Source organism: Lytechinus pictus, chromosome 6 (assembly GCF_037042905.1).
Source record: "Lytechinus pictus isolate F3 Inbred chromosome 6, Lp3.0, whole genome shotgun sequence".
Lineage (NCBI taxonomy): Eukaryota > Metazoa > Echinodermata > Echinoidea > Temnopleuroida > Toxopneustidae > Lytechinus > Lytechinus pictus.
Genome location: NC_087250.1, coordinates 14,878,431 through 14,896,021, shown reverse-complemented (window position 1 = coordinate 14,896,021; position 17,591 = coordinate 14,878,431). Strand labels below are relative to the sequence as shown.

Sequence of the window (17,591 nt, the reverse complement as noted above, 5' to 3'; positions counted from 1 at the left end):
CTACTATAATACTCTTTGAATTACCAAGTACTACAACATCCCCTGTATCAATCAATCAACCAACCAACCAGCCAGCCAGCCAACCAACTAACCAACCACCAACCAATCAACCAACCAATAAATCAATCAATCAATCAATCCACCCACCAACCAATCAATCAATCAACCAGACAGTCAACCAACCAACCAATCAATCAATCAATGAACCAACCAATCAATTAACCAACCAACCAGCCAACCAACCAACCAATCAATCAATGAACCAACCAATTAACCAACCAACCAATCAATCAGTCAACCAATCAATCAATCAACCGATCAACCATTCGATCAGGCCATCAACCAACCAACTAAACAATCAATCAATCAATTAATCAATCAACTTATAACTAACAATCAAGCAAGCACTAGCAAGAAGCCTATAACTGCAGTTACTTGAGTTTCCTATTTATTGAATACAAAGTATAAGATCATTTACAAAATATGTTATGACAACATGATTATCAACAATTCGTAACTCACTTATTAAGTAGTCTATGGCTTTTTGATTTGGTTGATTTTGAAATCCGCGTTTCTTGCAATCTAAGAAGTTGATTGCAAAATGTTTCAGTAATGAATGTTAATCAGGGAGTAGCCTAGATAGGCCTATTTGGCCTTTTGCTACTCCTCACATCCTATTCACAATATTCATTATTTACTACATTACTATGGAATCATTTTGATTGTTTTGATTTGATCTCGATGTATTGTATCTTGTATGTTTTTAGAGATGTGAAATAAATGAGGTTTTACAGCGCACATTGTAAGTATACATATTTACATTTTCCATTCTTCTAAAAACATGTATTTACTTGATAAGTAATAATAATAAAGACTTTAACATCTGGGAATTTTTTTAATTGGTTATGTTTAATACAACATCAATTCCTAAGTAATCATCTATCCTGTTGAAATCAGCGGAAACTGAAACTAATTGATAAATTCAATATATGCAAACATAGGCCTATGGGATATACGAGCAGTATTTTTTTCGATCTCGTAAACATCTTTTTACCATTTGGTTTCTAAAAAAAACATGAATAATCATGTCCACCAGGCGCGGATCCATGGGGGGGCCGAGGGGGCCTTGCCCCCCCCCCCCCCCCCTTTGGCAAAAAAAAAAGAAGAGAGGGAAAGAAAGAGAAAAAAGAGGGGAAGAGGGGAAAGAAAAGAAGAAAAAGAAGAAAGGAAGAGGGGGAAGAAGGGAAGACAAAAGAGAGAGGAAAAGGGGGAAAGAAAAGAAGAAAGGAGAGAGGGAGAGGGGGAAAGGAAAAGGAGAAAAAAAGAGAGAGGAAGAAGGAGGAAAGAAGAGAAGAGAGAGAAAGGGGAAAAGAAGAGGGGAAAAGAGAGAGGAAGAGGGGGAAGGAAGAAGAGGAGAAAAAAGAGAGAGGAAAGGGGGAAAGAAAAGAAGAAAAATTAGGGAAGGGGGGGGAAGGAAGGGAAGGAAAAGGGAGAGGAAAAGGGGAAAGAAAGAGAAGGAAAAGGAGAGGGAAAGGAAAAGGAGAAAAAAGAGAGAAAGGGGAGGAGGGGAAAGGAAGAGAAGAAAAAGAGAGAGAGGAAAAAGAGGATAGAAAAGGAGAAAAAAGAGGAAGAGAAGAAAAGGGAGGGGGGAGAGGGGGAAGAAAAAAGAGGAAGAGGGGAAAGAAAAGGAGAAAAAGGAGAGGGAGGAAAGAAGAAAAAAAAAGGAGGGGAAAGAAAAGAAGAAAAAAGAAGAGGGGAAAGAAAAGAAGAAAAAAGGAGAAGAAAAGGGAGGGGGAGGGGGAGAAAAAAGAGGAAGAGGGGGGGAACAGAGGGGAAAAGGAGAAAAAAAAGTAGAATAGGAAGAGGGAAGAAAGAAGAGAAGAAAAAAGAGAGAGAAAGGGGGAAAAGAAAAGGGGAGAGGAAGAGGGGGAAGGGAGAGGGGGAAGGACGAGAAGAAAAAAAGAGGAAGAGGAGGAAAGAAAATGATGTTCGAACCAAAAGGGCGCCGAAATGATGTTCGAATGAATGTCAAAATGATGTTCGAACTGGGGGCCGAATTGATGTTCGAACGGGGGGGGGGGGGGCGAATTGATATTCGACGGAGGGGCGCCAAATTGATGTTGGAACTAGGGGGCGCCAAATTGATGTTGGAACTAGGGGGCGCCAAATTGATACTCGAGCTAGGGGGGGGGCCGAAATGATATTCGAAATAGGGGCGCCAAACTGATGTTGGACCTACATGTAGGGGCGCGAATTGATATTCGAACTAGGAGGGCGCCGAAATGATGTTCGAAGGGATGTTAAAATGATGTTCGAACTGGGGGCGCCAGATTGATATTCGAACTAGGGGGGGAGGGGGCCGAATCGATGTTCGAACTAGGAGGGCGCCAAATTGATACTCGAACTAGGGGGGCTCAGAATTGATGTTGGAACTAGGGGGGCCAAATTGATACTCGAACGATGGGGCGCCAAATTGATGTTGGACCTACATGGTGTAATTGATAATGGTTTAAGTGATCACTCAATGAGCTATTTATCATGGAAATCTTGTAAAAGTGTCCAATCGAGTCCAAAATATGTTACATTTAGACAATCTAATGGAATTGATATGGATTTATTCACAGCAGATCTAAGAGCTAAAAATTGGAATGATGTTGAAGGTTGTGATAACATTGATATAGCAGTTAACAAATGGGAGGAGCTTCTGTTAGAGGTTGTCAACAAACACATGCCTATGAAAACCAAGCGTGTGAGAAAGAAACATTCCCCTTGGCTTAATGATTCAATATTTGAACTTATAAAATCTCGTGATAAAATGAAAAATAAGGCAAGGCACAAAAAACAGGATGTTTACTGGAATGAATATAGACGCTTAAGAAATAAAGTCACATTAGAGATTAGGAAAAATAAAAAGAAGTATTATTCTGAGAAATTAAGTGAATGTAAGGACCGAAACAACTGGTTTATAAGTTACTTATCAGGTAGAACAATTATCACATCAGTAAATGATGCAATGTCAGAGGAACAGCCTCTCAAATTCGGTGTTCCACAAGGGTCCTTATTAGGTCCACTGTTGTTCCTTATATTTATAAACGATTTGCCCAAATGTTTCAACAAATGTTCTGTACATTTATATGCAGACGATTCTGTGGTATATTTTTCACATGAAGAACCACAAGTTTTACAAACAACAATGAATAAGGAATTGAAAGTACTGGAATCGTGGATGAAGAAAAACAAGTTAAGAATAAATTGTGACAAAACTGTTTGTATGTTGATAGGCTCGAAAAAAATGCTTACTAAGAATGGTTGTATAGATTTAAACTTAAATGGTGTTCGCTTAACTCAGGTTAAAAGTTTCAAATATCTCGGTGTTCTTGTTGACTCAGAATTGAAATGGAATCTGCAGGTAGATAACATGTGTAAGAAGATAGGAAAAATGATAAATTTCTTATGTAGACTTAGACACTTTATGAGTACTTCAAACTTGAATATAATATACAACACTGTTGTTTTACCTCATTTTGACTATGCTGATGTAGTCTGGCAATCCACCAGTATGACTTTGTTAGAACAACTTCAAAAACTCCAAAACAGAGCATCTAGAATAATTTTAGGCATAAACCCATATGAACATAAATCTATTTCTGAACTTCATAGTCTGCTGGACTGGGAACAACTATGTAAGCGAAGAAAGAGACACGTGTTATCATTTATGTATAAAATAATGCATGATTTGGCTCCTGGGTATATGAAGGAGAACTTTGTTATTAAGGAAAACAAATATAACTTCAGAACGTCAGGCCTGTTGGCTCTTCCTAAACCGCGAACCAACAATTGCAAACGAACTTTTATGTATCGTGCAACTGTGTTATACAATGAATTACCGATAAGAATTCGCCAATCTGGCACACTTAAGGAATTCAATAGACTAATAGATGAATACTTGGTTGATTTATAAACCACATATGTTAGCATCTCTATTGCTGCTCACACAGAGGGGGGGGGGGGGGTGATAAAGTAGGTTTTGGTTTGATAATATGTATTGTTGGTGGGGGTTGTTAATTGATACATTCAATTATATGTTTTATACATATATTTTTTTTTTTCTTTCGCACTTTTCTTTTTTTTTCTTTTTTTTTCAATATCAAATTTTCCTTGTATTGCAATGTAAACTATTTTAATGTATTTTTTTATGGACCCCATGGAAGACCAGAGTGATTTATGTCAATAACTCTGAAATGGGCAATCCTTTCGATTATTTTATTCTATCTATTCATTTGCAATTCATTTTGTTTATTTCTATTAATGCCATTTATGTTATGTATTTATGTAATTTATATTTCATGTTTTTTTTAATAATCGGATAATAAATAAACAAACAAACAATGTAGGGGCGCCGAATTGATATTCGATCTAGGAGGGCGCCAAAATGATGTTCGAAGGGATGTTCAAATGATGTTCGAACTGGGGGCGCCAAATTGATACTCGAACTAGGGGGGGGGGGAATCGATGTTCGAGCTAGGGGGGCGCCAAATTGATACTTGAGCTAGGGGGGCGAAATGATATTCGAACTAGGGAAGCCAATTTGAGTTCGAAGGGATGCCAAAATGATGTTCGAACTGGGGGTCGAATTGATGTTCGAACGGGGGGGGGGGCGAATTGATGATCGACCTACATTTAGGGGCGCCGAATTGATACTCGAACTAGGGGGGGGGCGCCGAATTGATGTTCGAACTAGGGGCGCCAATTTGATGTTCCAACTGGGGGCGCCAAATTGATGTTCGAACTAGGGAGGCCAAATAGATGTTCGACGTAGGGGGGTTGCGCCGAATTGATGTTCGACGTAGGGGCGCAAAATTTATGTTCGACATCGGGGGGCGCCGATTGAATGTTCGAACTATATAGGGGCGCCAAATTGATGTTCGAACTAGGGGGCGCCAAATTGCTATTCGAACTAGGCAGCGCCAAAATGACATTCGAACTATGGGGCGCCAAATTGATGTTTGAACTGGGGAGGCCAAATAGATGTTCGACGTAGGGGGGTTGCGCCGAATTGATATTCGACGTAGGGGCGCAAAATTTATGTTCGACATCGGGGGGCGCCGATTGAATGTTCGAACTATATAGGGGCGCCAAATTGATGTTCGAACTGGGGGAGCGCTAATTTGATGTTTGACCATAAGGCGACAAAGTGATATTTCACATGGCGCCAAATTCATGTTCAACCGAGGGCGCCAAATTGACCTTGAACTTTGCAACATTGCTCGTATTGCCTGTTTATAGTGAAATTTATTTCCTGCCCAAAAAGGTTAAATTAATGCGGCTGATTTAAAATATCCCGTTTTTACGATAATAGACAAAAATCAATGTGCTCGAGTTTGAAGTTTGTTTGGCGAGATAGGCATCCTGTTCAGGGTCAGAAAAGGGGTTGATATCAAATTTAGCTGGCGCTACGCGCTCGCAATATTTGATTAGTGAGGTGTGTATCCTCTCCATCGATCACACGTACATAAGTCCTTAAAATGTTAGTGTTTTTCAAGTCAATATACATAGGCCGATCCAGGGGGCAAAGTTTTTGCCCCCCCCCCCCATGGTGGCGCAAAAAAGGTAAAGAAAAAGAAAAAAAAGACGAAGAGAAAAAGGAAAAACTTTTAGAATAGGAATTATACCTTAAAAGAGTCCTTCTTAAGTCAGTATATAAAAAATTGAGCTCGCGCTTCGCGCTCGCATCACTGTTTAGTTATATACGCATCCCGACTTCACAGTTTTTTTTATGCGAACGAGAAGCACAAGCTGAAAATATTTTTTATTCTAATTTAACAATTGAAAATGTCCTTTTCATTTCATCATTAAAAAAGTTTTCAGCTAGCGCTTCGCGCTCGCATTCATTTCTTAAAGGACAAGTCCACCCCCCAAAAAAATGTTGATTTGAATAAATAGATAAAAATCAAACAAGCATTATGCTGAAAATTTCATCAAAATCGGATGTAAAATAAGAAAATTATGACATTTTAAAATTTTGCTTATTTTTCACAAAACAGTGATATGCACAACTCAGTGACATGCAAATGAGACAGTCGATGATGTCACTCACTCACTAATTCCTTTGTTTTTTATTATTAGAATTATACAATATATCATTTTTTACAGATTTTACAATATGGACCAACTTGATTGAACCATTTAGTATTAAACAATGCTAATTGCTCATGTTCAGGGAGGAATTAATCGTTGTTTCACACGACAACGGAGAAAATGGAATATTTCATATTTAATATACTAAAATACAAAAAGAAGTAGTGAGTGAGTGATGTCATCAGTCTCCTCATTTGCATACCGACAAGGATGTGAATATAACTGGTTTGTGAAATTAAGCGAAACTTTAAAATGTTGTAGGCCTACCTATTATCTTTGTGTATTTCATATAAGGTTCTCAAAATATACCTTTTCAGGTGTCTCGATTGTCAAAAATGAAGGCCTATGAGCTAGCGCTGTGCGCTCGCATTTTGATCGGTGAGTTCTGTATACCTATACAGTGGCGTAACTACCAGGGGGCATGGGGGGCACGTGCCTCCCCCCCCCCAAAAAAAAAAAAAAAAAAAAACGGGGAAAAGGAGAAAAAGAGGGAGAAAGGAAGAGAAACGTAATGGGGAAAGAAGAAATTATTGTTTATTGTAATGTTATATCATATCATAATTATGTTACATAAGAAGCATTTTTTTTCATGAATTTATGATACAGTTTGCTCAGGGCCTATGTCTTCATTGTTCCTGGTGCTCGCATAGACTGTTTAAACGAGATGTATAATCCTGTTGTACTAAAACCTCCCGTTTCCAAATCAATATACACCAAATAAATTTCCTCGCCATTCGAGTTATTATTGTTTTATGTAGTGACATTTGCTTCTTTTTCATGACTACTTAAAGTGATTGCCCAATTTTAAGGTCTTAATATAAAACATTTCCTGTCCGTGCTAACGTTCGCATTAGTTGATTGGTGAGATGTCTGCTCTTCATGAATTCCTAAAATCAGTCCTTTAAAATGTCAATTTTTCAAAAATTTTTAGCTCGCGCTTCGCGCTCGCATCATTTGGTTAGTGAAATACGTAAGGACTTAGTGAATTCCTACAAACAAGCCTTAGAGTGCCCCTCTTCAGTTCTGAATTTCATAAATTTTCAGCTCGCGCTTCGCGCTCGCAGTATTTGATTAGTGAGATGCGTATGATGATCATGATTACAATGACTACAAAAAGTGCTTCATATGTTTAGATGTAATTCTAACAAAATCAGCAAAGGATGCCACTATCATTAGATGACTATGCTGAGATATTTATATCTAAAATATAGTCCTTAAAATGTCCCTGTTTGGGGTCAATATATACAAAAATTTTAGCTCGCTCTTCGCGCTCGCATTGTTTGTTTAGCGAGAGAGGTACGTATCACGATTACAAAAAAATTTGCTTATAATGTCCCTTTTAGGTCTGAATATCAAAAATTTTCAGCTCGCGCTTCGCGCTCGCATTATTTAATCAGTGAGATACTTATTCGTTTAATGGCATTGCATGTCCTTTAAATTTCTCTATTAGGTCAGCATACTTGGCAACTGAGCGCGCTCCCTAAGTGACACCAAATTTGTGGTGGTGCCCCCCCCCCAATGCCGTGACCCACTGTACCTATATATTCTATAACAAAACTACTTGAATTCCCCCCCCCCCCCATTTAAAAATTTCGGATCGCGATTTGCGCTCGCATTATTTGCTATAAATGTATCAACTCATGAATGCTGTTCATGATTACAAAAATATAAAATATCCAGTTTTTCAGGCCTCATGCACTGTCAACAAATTTCACGCACTCATTAGGCTTATTAGTTTAATAAATATGAAATAAATATTTTTATGAATTCATAACTAAATTGTCCCTTTTTCAGAAAAAAATATCGACAAGTTTTAGGAAGACGAATAGAAGATAGGCATCATTTTTATAAGATAAAAGATACCCCGCAACATAAATTCCGACGACTAACACCAAATAATTTACAGAGCTTAAAAGATGGTCTTGAAGACGCGGATTGGTCTGAGGCATTCAGTTCTCAAGATACAAATACAGCATATAATATATTTATGAAAATTTTAACTTCACATTTAGATAGACATGTACCATTGGTCAGTAAATGTAATAATTATAAAAAGAGTCCAAGACTTCCTTGGATATCGAAATCAATATTACGATCAATAAATCGCAAAAATAACTTATACTATGCCGATAAAATTAATCGCTCAGAAAAGTCACATCGTAAATATACTACATATAAAAATACCCTCACTAAATTATTGCGGAGTGAAAAACGAAAATATTTCACAAATCAATTAATTCGTTTCAAACACGACATCAATAAAACATGGAAAACAATAAACACTGCCATAAATAAACAAAGCACAAAAGCACGCATAAAAACAATAAAGCACAATAATGTTGAAATTCATGATTCTTTCCGTATAGCTGATATATTTAATCAATACTTTACACAAATTGGCAAAAGTCTTGCAGACAATATACCATTAACACAACAAAAATTTACAGATTTCATTCACCAACCAAACCCTAATTCTATATTTTTAGTACCAGTACATAGACATGAAATAATAGATATAGTGAACAACTTAAAAAACAAAAAAAAGCTGTGGTCACGATGGTATTGGCAATATTTTATTAAAGAATGTTATAGAATATATTGTTGATCCATTAGTATACATATTCAACCTTTCTTTAAGTAATGGCGTCGTGCCTGACAATATGAAAATATCAAAGATAATACCAGTGCACAAAAAAGGAGAAAAGATTAATGTATGTAACTATAGACCGATAGCTTTATTACCTACTTTGTCTAAAGTTATGGAAAGGGTGATCTACACAAGATTATTAAAATTTTTGAATAAATATAATATAATCTCTGATTTTCAATTTGGATTTCGCCAAAAACATAGTACATCTCATGCCACTCTCTCATTTATTGACAAAATCACAAAAGCTATTGACAACTTTGAACATACAATAGGTGTTTTTCTGGACCTCTCCAAGGCCTTTGACACTATAAATCATGAAATACTGCTCTACAAACTTGAAAATTACGGAGTTCGTGGGAAGGCCTTGGAGTGGTTCAGAAACTACCTCGTAAATCGTAAACAATTCGTAAGCATAAATGAACAAAATTCTTCTCTACAAAATGTTAACTGGGGTGTTCCCCAAGGCAGCCTCCTGGGCCCTCTTTTATTCATAATCTATATAAATGACATCCAGAACTCCTCTGAAATATTATCTTATGTCCTTTTTGCAGATGATTCAAACGTACTATACTATCATCCTAACCCCGATATTTTAATAAATGTACTGAACACTGAACTGGATAAATTGGTACAATGGATTAGGGCTAACAAATTGTCAATTAATGTACAAAAAACGAAATGCATGCTTTTTAGCAATTCTTTAGAACAATTGCCATCTAATATCAAATTGGACAATAAAGACATTGAAGTTGTTACTACAACAAAATTTTAAGGTCTCATAATAGACAACAAATTATCTTGGAAAACACACATTGACTTTATATGTCGTACAATTTCACGCAATATTGGTGTTATTAACAAAGTCAAATTTTTTCTTCCAACTTCCTCCCTAAAAATGCTTTATTCAACATTAATTTTACCATATTTAAATTATGGAGCAATTGTTTGGGGAAATACACACTCAACCTACCTTGATAGAATATTACTTTTACAAAAGAATTAGGCATTGCGTGTTATTTTCAACTTGTCCTGGAGATCTCACACAGATGAGTTGTTTTTTAACAACAACATTCTAAAAATAAAAACACTGTACCAATATAACTTAGGTCAATTTATGTATCAGTTAAACAATAATATGTTACCATCAGTAGCGTACCGTGACTCGGAGGAGACAAAGCATTGGGGGGGCAAAGCATTGTTCACAGACAATGCACTGCCCCCCCAATGCTTTGTCTCCTGCGGTTCACGGTACGCTACTGGTTACCATTCATATTTAATTCTTCATTTAACAAAAACAAAACTCTTCACAAATATCCCACACGTCAATCAGATGAATTCCATTTACCACTACCCCGGACCATCCTTGCAAAATCTATTTTTACTTTTGAAGGCCCTAGACTCTGGGGAACTATTAATAAAAACATCAAAGAATCACCAAGCCTTAATTCTTTCAAATATAAGTTCAAAAAATTTCTCCAAGATAACCATTGAATTTAACTCTTCATCACTCAAACTCTTGTATTTTTTTTTTAATCAAACATGATTATCATGTCACGTACGCTTTTACATCTCTTTCGTTTTCCTGTTGATCAACGAGGTCCGTCTGTGAGTGCTGGGGCTGGATTCTGGAGACCTTTAATCTCTCTTTTTCTTATTTCCTTTTCTATTTTAATTTACCCTATTTGCTTTTAATTTAACTGGTTCATGCTCTAGTTGTTATTTTGATTTTTATATGTTATGCAACTACAAGAATATTTATTAGGAGGCTGCACTCTACAAGCTCCGCTTTTTAGCAGCCTCCTCCATTTCCAACCTGATATGTAATAATCTTGAATATAATTTTTGTACAGGAATACTTGAAATATGTTTTGTTATTTATATGTTAAAATGTACAAAATAAACTGTAATTGTTGAAAATGGAAATAAACGAAATGAAATGAAATATATAATGACAAAATGTCCTTAGGCCTAAAATGTCTCGATCCTAGTTTGAAATAATAATAAAAAATCAGCTCGCGCTCGCACCATTTATAAAGTGCTTTCCACATCCACTTCACAATTCCCCTATATACACAGTGCTTTAAATATTGCTTAAATTGACCCATTTCATATCGGAATTTCAAATATTATTTCCAGCTCGCGATCCGCGCTCGCATTATTGAGTTTCATGATGAAAAATGAAATGTATTCAGAATGCCCAGATTCTGTCTAACTCTAAAACACGTGCACGCATGTTTATTGAGATACGCATCTTGATCTTATTAAAAACGTGCTAAAATTATCCAGTTTCAGATCAGAATATCAAAAAATTTCTGCTCGCGCTTTGCGCTCGCATTATTAATGTAGGAAGATACAAAAAACTACCCATCATTTTTCATGAGTGACAAAACATGAATCGAGTGTCCCGTTGGGGGTTTGAAATCTGATTTTTTAGGTTGGAATATCAAAAATGTTCAGCTCGCGCTTCGCGCTCGCATTATTTAATCGTTGAAATTTGTATCGTCTTAATGGCTAACTGCAAAACTTCCTTAACAGGTCCCTTTTCGACCAGGCCAGAACGCACATTAAAAATTTCTGCTCGCGCTTCGCGCTCGTAGTAATTAAAAGAATCAATTTCTTTCTAAATTTAACTTAACTTGTGGTAGGTCCATGATTTGAGTGATTAGAAATCTATTACAGATCATGGCCCTGTGAAGCGGGAGTGCTGAAGCACCCCCCAAAGTTTTCCTTGGGGGTGATGCTTGTTTATTTTCCATAGGCAGCACCCCCGTGAATTCTGAACGGTATGACAAAATTAAGAAATGTAACCAAGATGACCAACATCTTTTTTTTTCAGAAGCCTTGTTTTTTGTGCTTGCTTGTCAAATTTCTCGGGACGAAAATTATCTTCATTTTGGAGTAAAACTTTGTTTTCTTCTTTCGCTTTGTCGAATTGAGATCAGCACCCCCAGTCAAAAAATCGTTCCCACGGCCATAGGCGGCGGAAGCGGGGGGACGAACCCCCTCCCTTATTTTTTTGTTGATTACCTTTTTTTTTTTTTTTTTTTTTTTTTTTTTGCTTGTATATTTTTTTCTGCGTCCCCCCTAAAATGTTTGGTTGATAACCTTTTTTTTTTTTTTTGCTTGTCAAAATTTGTTTGTGGTCCCTTCCGCCGCCAATGCCCACGGCCCTGTTACAGATGGGGGTGTAAAGGCCTAATTTATTGTCTCAGCAGGCATACTACTATATTTAGCATGTTTAGGGTGATTCTTCACGTGTCGTACGGGACATTTTGACAACAATTTCTAGTCTCTTAGCTGAATGCTTGAGCAGTAAAAAAAAAAATCATTTTTTGTGAATGAATTTATAGTGGGTAGTCATGTGAAAAACTGATAACCAACAAAAAGTATGTTGATTATGGGTGAATTAAAGGTGATAATTAATGCGTGTCGTATGGGACTCAGAAATGTATACGGCACGCAACATTTTCACCTCCAATTCATCCATGGGCACGACATTTTTGTTGATTGTCATTTTTTTTACATGTCTACCCAGTAGAAAGGCTGATTTTTCTAGCATGGAATCGCCCTATTAAGACGGCAACACGAAAATGATAAGAAAAACAACAAGATTATCGACAAAAATAACATTTTCCATCTAAAAACAGTGACAGTTTCTCCTCAGTGGAATCTATTGAAAAAATATAATGCTACTCACCCAACCTCATTTAGAAATAACAAAACAATATCCTATTAATATTTCTTTGTAAGCCTCTGTGCTCTTTTTCGATTTTAAGGCAATATGATCGAAGAACTTTTCAATAAGGAATAGTGACCTATATTCACTTCACAATGAAAAATAATACATAAACCCTATAAAGCACAATACTCAGATGATTTACACCAACCACACCAATGTAGATGAACACGACGTCAGGGAGAAAAAAAAAAGAGCATTCATTGTACCAGTAATCAAGCAAAGAATCACACACCATCGTTTAAAATGGAAGGCGAGGGGGGGGGTTGCTGCATGCAGGGACGTTGAATTTCCTGTCAGCAATTACTAGTAAGATTTCAGCTTAAAGTCATAAGAGAAATTGAAGGAATTTTTTTAACAGATAGAATGATTCTCTATAAAATGGGAAAGGGTGACATTTGGACACGACGCCGTTATGCCGTATTTGAAGACATAGGCCCGTATTCTGAAGTCGGGTTTAACTTAAACTCAGGTTTAAAGTTGTGGTTTAAGTATGGGAAGCCATAAGTATCAAAATTTTTATGGAGTTGTATGTTTCTTATGTTTACTGTGCTCTTTCCCGATTCATCGATGGTCAATGCAATCATATATTTACACTTCCTAGACAATTATGAATGATTTGAGAGCCAAATGAGCTGAAGTATGATATCTCTACTGTTAGTGATTTATGTAATAATTGGCTATCCATACTTAAACCACAACTCTAAACCTGAGTTTAAGTTAAACCTGCTATCAGAATACGGGTCATAGGATAAATCGGCGACGATTATGCACCATGCAATCCATTACTGTGTTTTAGAATACTTAAAATGAAAGTGCTGTTAGTTATTTAACTCCCGACAAAGATCACCCCTTGATGAAACATACCAAACAGAATTGATTATCAATTCCCCACGTTTCCGAATCATGCATGGAACATCTTGTCTGAATGGCAGAAAGTCCAATAACTCTTAAATTTAATTCTATGTTGGTATCATTTAAAGTTCTTCACTTCCACATCCCCAATAAGCTACCATGCATGTACCTTGTAACTCAAGAGTATACACTCTATCAAGACAACGCTTGTAGGGAATCTGAACGTTCTTTTCGTAATCAGATGTGCAACTTGTAGTTTTTAGTTTTAGTCTATATAGGAGATGACAGTCCCGATAGCGCTCCCGCATCCCCCCTTTTATGGAGTCAAGCAACATTACTGGCAATGGTAGGCACTGTAGAAGTTTCCATTTTCTGCCCAAAGATTGGGACTTGTGACTTGATAGAAGAGCTTGAGAACAAATCTTTAAGAGCTTCACGGAACCGTGGATAACGGGCCGTGTAGATAACCGGATTGAGACAAGAGTTGAAGAAAGCTAAAACAACAAGAAATCGATGCAACGGACCATAGAGATAAGATGTGGGTACTAGACCAAGGTTGAGCAACAGATAGAAGATCTGATTAGGACCCCAGCAGATGAAGAAGGTTAATAGGACGATCAGGAGCATGTTCACAACCCTTTTCTTCGCTATCAAAAGCTTGAACTGAGGACTACAAACGTTGATGTCTTTGCCCGTGTCGCCGAACCGTTTGTACTCTGCTCGCAGAACCATTACCGTCAGAGCTTGCGACACAAACATGACAAAACCCGGTATGACAATCTTGTAGAAGAACAAGGCGATCCCGACGTCCGCCTGTAGTTGCTTTGAAGAATATCGCAATACGCATGTATTCTTGTCCTCATCGACGAAGGCCGTGAAAGACCACACGACCTGGATGATGATCACTACTGCAGTGATGACGAAGATGTAGATAGCTGTCAAGCGATTTGAAAAGATAGTCTTGAAGTGTAGAGGATAGGCTATGGCAACAAGGCGTTCAATGGACACAGCCGACAGGATGAAAACAGAAATAGTCACAGAGGTCCACATGACGATGTTGACATAGACTATCTTGCAGTAGATCTGACCGATCCAAGTCGATGGGAGTTGCTTGATTGGTGGCAGGGGTATCAGGAATATGGAGGTCAGGAAATCAGCAATGGCCAAAGTTCCTATGAGGATGTCGGTGGACTTCCGTTTGATCCCTCTCCTGAAAACAACCAGGATCACCAGGAAGTTTCCGATGATTCCTACATTCGCAGCTAGGAGTTGGATGATCGTCCACCATTTCCATTCAAGCGGGTACCACTCCCAAGAAACACTGGCTTGGGAATCCTCCACTCGGGTGCTTCTCAGACTGGATCCCGTGGCTTCGGCCAACGATAGGCCTACCTGAGAACCTGGATTCTCATCCAGGATCTCAATAAAATAACTCTGTGTTTCAAACTCAGTCCTGGACTCCGTAAAGAGAGATGATCCGGGGATAGTCCCAGGGAAAGATGTAGGAAGTGTTTCTGAGAAATATGGTGATGATTCCGCTTTATTTAGAGGCATCATTAGACTATGCTTAATATCAGTCCAGGGGCGAATTTAAGAAGATGCGATATTAATTTCTCCCGCAACTTCCCTGCTTTTGGGGCTGTATAGAATACTGAACGAGAAAAACCTTGTATTTATAGGAACTACTTTAATTTGATGCCCCCAAAAGGCTCCACCCATAAACCAATAAACCTTTGGAGGAAGTCTTTATAATTTCATTCCAAACATTCAAAATCGTGTCCTTGCGACACTTTCATTAATTTACCCATTGGCCTATAGGTCCGTGGTTTACTATACCAATTTTCTCATCGCTCTACAACAGGGTGGTTGCATGCAATACACACTATAAGTGAAAATACTATATAATTGCCCTGATTCCACCAGTCTTCATTTCTATTATTGTTTGTAAAAATCACCACTTCTTATATTTCAATATGCCGCTTACATCGCAACTCCATTAAATGCATGCTTTGAACGAATTTCTAAGTTCGCCACGGACTCCATTTATTTTCATAAAGCTAAATTCACCCCCATTTTATGATCAGCGTATTTCAAAATCGAAAAAAAAAATGTTACGAAAAGTCTTTCACCAAGAAGACGTAAGAACTTATCAAATTTTTTATTTTATTTTTATTTATTATCAAATCAATCAATCGTCCTATATGTATTAATAGACTTCCTCCCCGTCCGCCATTCGGTTTTCCTAACTGAATTATATTCGACCCACTTTTTATTTTTAACATTTTATTTCCTGAGTCATATAAGTAAAATATGAGTAAATAGAAATCTTACCCCATATTTTCCATTTTAACGAGAAGTGTTTCTTTTCTCTCTCCTTCCTATCCAAATTCTTTCAACTATTCGTTATTCGTCAGATCATGTAGAGTGGCTCGTTAGATTTATTCAATTAGGGAGGGGTTGGAGAGGTGGATGCTTTTCTTTCAAGAGGTTGATTGGAATATCGGTCACCTCCTTTTTGGTAATGATTTTAAGAATTCCTACACACGATGTCTAAATCAAAAATTCATAATATAGCCTAAATAAACTATACTCTTGTACTGGCCAAGTGAGGCGTCCTATAAGAAAAAATAGGTAGGCACTTTTGATGACAAAATACAGCGAGGGGCGATAAAATGTCCAGCTCTACGTCACTATCCATCCGACGGTTCGCCGATGAATATTCATTAGATCGTGGTCGTGCGCATGTGTGTGTGTGTACAATACCGAGTGTGAACAACCAAAGAGAGTTTTCAAATGGCGTGTGTGTGTATAAAACAACGTAGGAGTTTATAGTGTAGAAAATATAAGTGTTTGATGAAGTTTTTACATAAGAGGAAATAATATAAATATATGGAGGACAATGGAAGATGAGGTGAGGCAAGTGTGCAGTGAGGTTATTTTCAGAAGAGGAGATAATACAAATATATTATGGAGGACAATGTAAGATGAGCTGAGGCAAGTGTACAGTGAGGTTTTTTAAAAAAAGGAGATAATACAAATATATGTGGAGGACAATGTAAGATGAGATGAGGCAAGTGTGCAGTGAGGTTTTTTCAAAAGAGGAGACAATATAAATATATGTGGAGGACAATGTAAGATGAGATGAGGAAAGTGTGCAGTGAGGTTTTTCCAAAAGAGGAGATAATACAAATATATGTGGAGGACAATGTAAGATGAGATGAGGCAAGTGTGCAGTAAGGTATTTCCAAAAGAGGAGATAATACAAATATATGTGGAGGACAATGTAAGATGAGATGAGGAAAGTGTGCAGTGAGGTTTTTCCAAAAGAGGAGATAATACAGATATATGTGGAGGACAATTAAGATGAGATGGGGCAAGTGTGCACTGAGGTTTTTTCAAAAGAGGAGACAATATAAATATATGTAGAGGACAACGTAAGATGAGATGAGGCAAGTGTACAGTGAGTTTTTTTTCGAAAGAGGAGATAATACAAATATATGTAGAGGACACTAGCGTACCTACGGGGGGGGGGCAGTCTGCCCCCCCCCCCGATGAGCCACCACCCATGCAAAAGATGTATCCCTGCCCCCCTGACGAGCTTGGAAGACCTTTTTTGCCCCCCTGACGAGCTTGAAGACCTCTATTGCCCCCCTGACGAGCTTGAAGACCTTTTTTTTTTTCTTGTCAATTTTCTTTCTTGTACGAAATCCTTTCTTTGTGATTGATAACTTTTTTTTTTGCTTGTCAAATTTTTTGGCGGATGGTTTTGCCCCCCCCCCCCCCACCCTGTGGAAAATCCTAGGTACGCCACTGGTACAGGACAATGTTACTGTAAGATGAGCCGAGGCAATTAAGTGTGCAATGAGGTTTTTTGAAAAGAGGAGGTAATACAAACATATATAGAGGACAATGTAAGATGAGGTGAGGAAAGTGTACGGTGATGGTTTTTTTCAAAAGAGGAGATAATATAAATATATGTGGAGGACGATGTAAGATGAGATGAGGAAAGTGTACGGTGAGGTTTTATCAAACAATGTATAATGATAAAATATATGTAGAGGACAATGTAAGATGAGCTGAGGCAAGTGTGCAGTGAGGTTTTTTTTTTTTAAAGGAGATAATACAAATATATGTGGAGGAAAATGTAAGATGAGATGAGGCAAGTGTGCAGTGAGGTTTTATTAAAAAAAATGTATAATGATAAAATATATG

General features: G+C 37.4%; 1 protein-coding gene across 1 annotated transcript; it reads right to left on the bottom strand.

The window, feature by feature from the left end:
* Nucleotides 1-13,703: 13,703 nt before the first annotated feature.
* LOC129263301 (galanin receptor 2a-like) lies at nucleotides 13,704-14,933 on the bottom strand. Its single transcript, XM_054901213.2, has one exon. The coding sequence runs from the start codon at nucleotides 14,931-14,933 to the stop codon at nucleotides 13,704-13,706; it is 1,230 nt and encodes a 409-aa protein (XP_054757188.2).
* Between the last annotated feature and the right edge of the window lie 2,658 nt (nucleotides 14,934-17,591).

Excerpts from the sequence above, each read along its gene's own strand:
- LOC129263301 (XM_054901213.2), bottom strand. The coding sequence starts at position 14,933 with ATGCCTCTAAATAAAGCGGAATCATCACCATATTTCTCAGAAACACTT.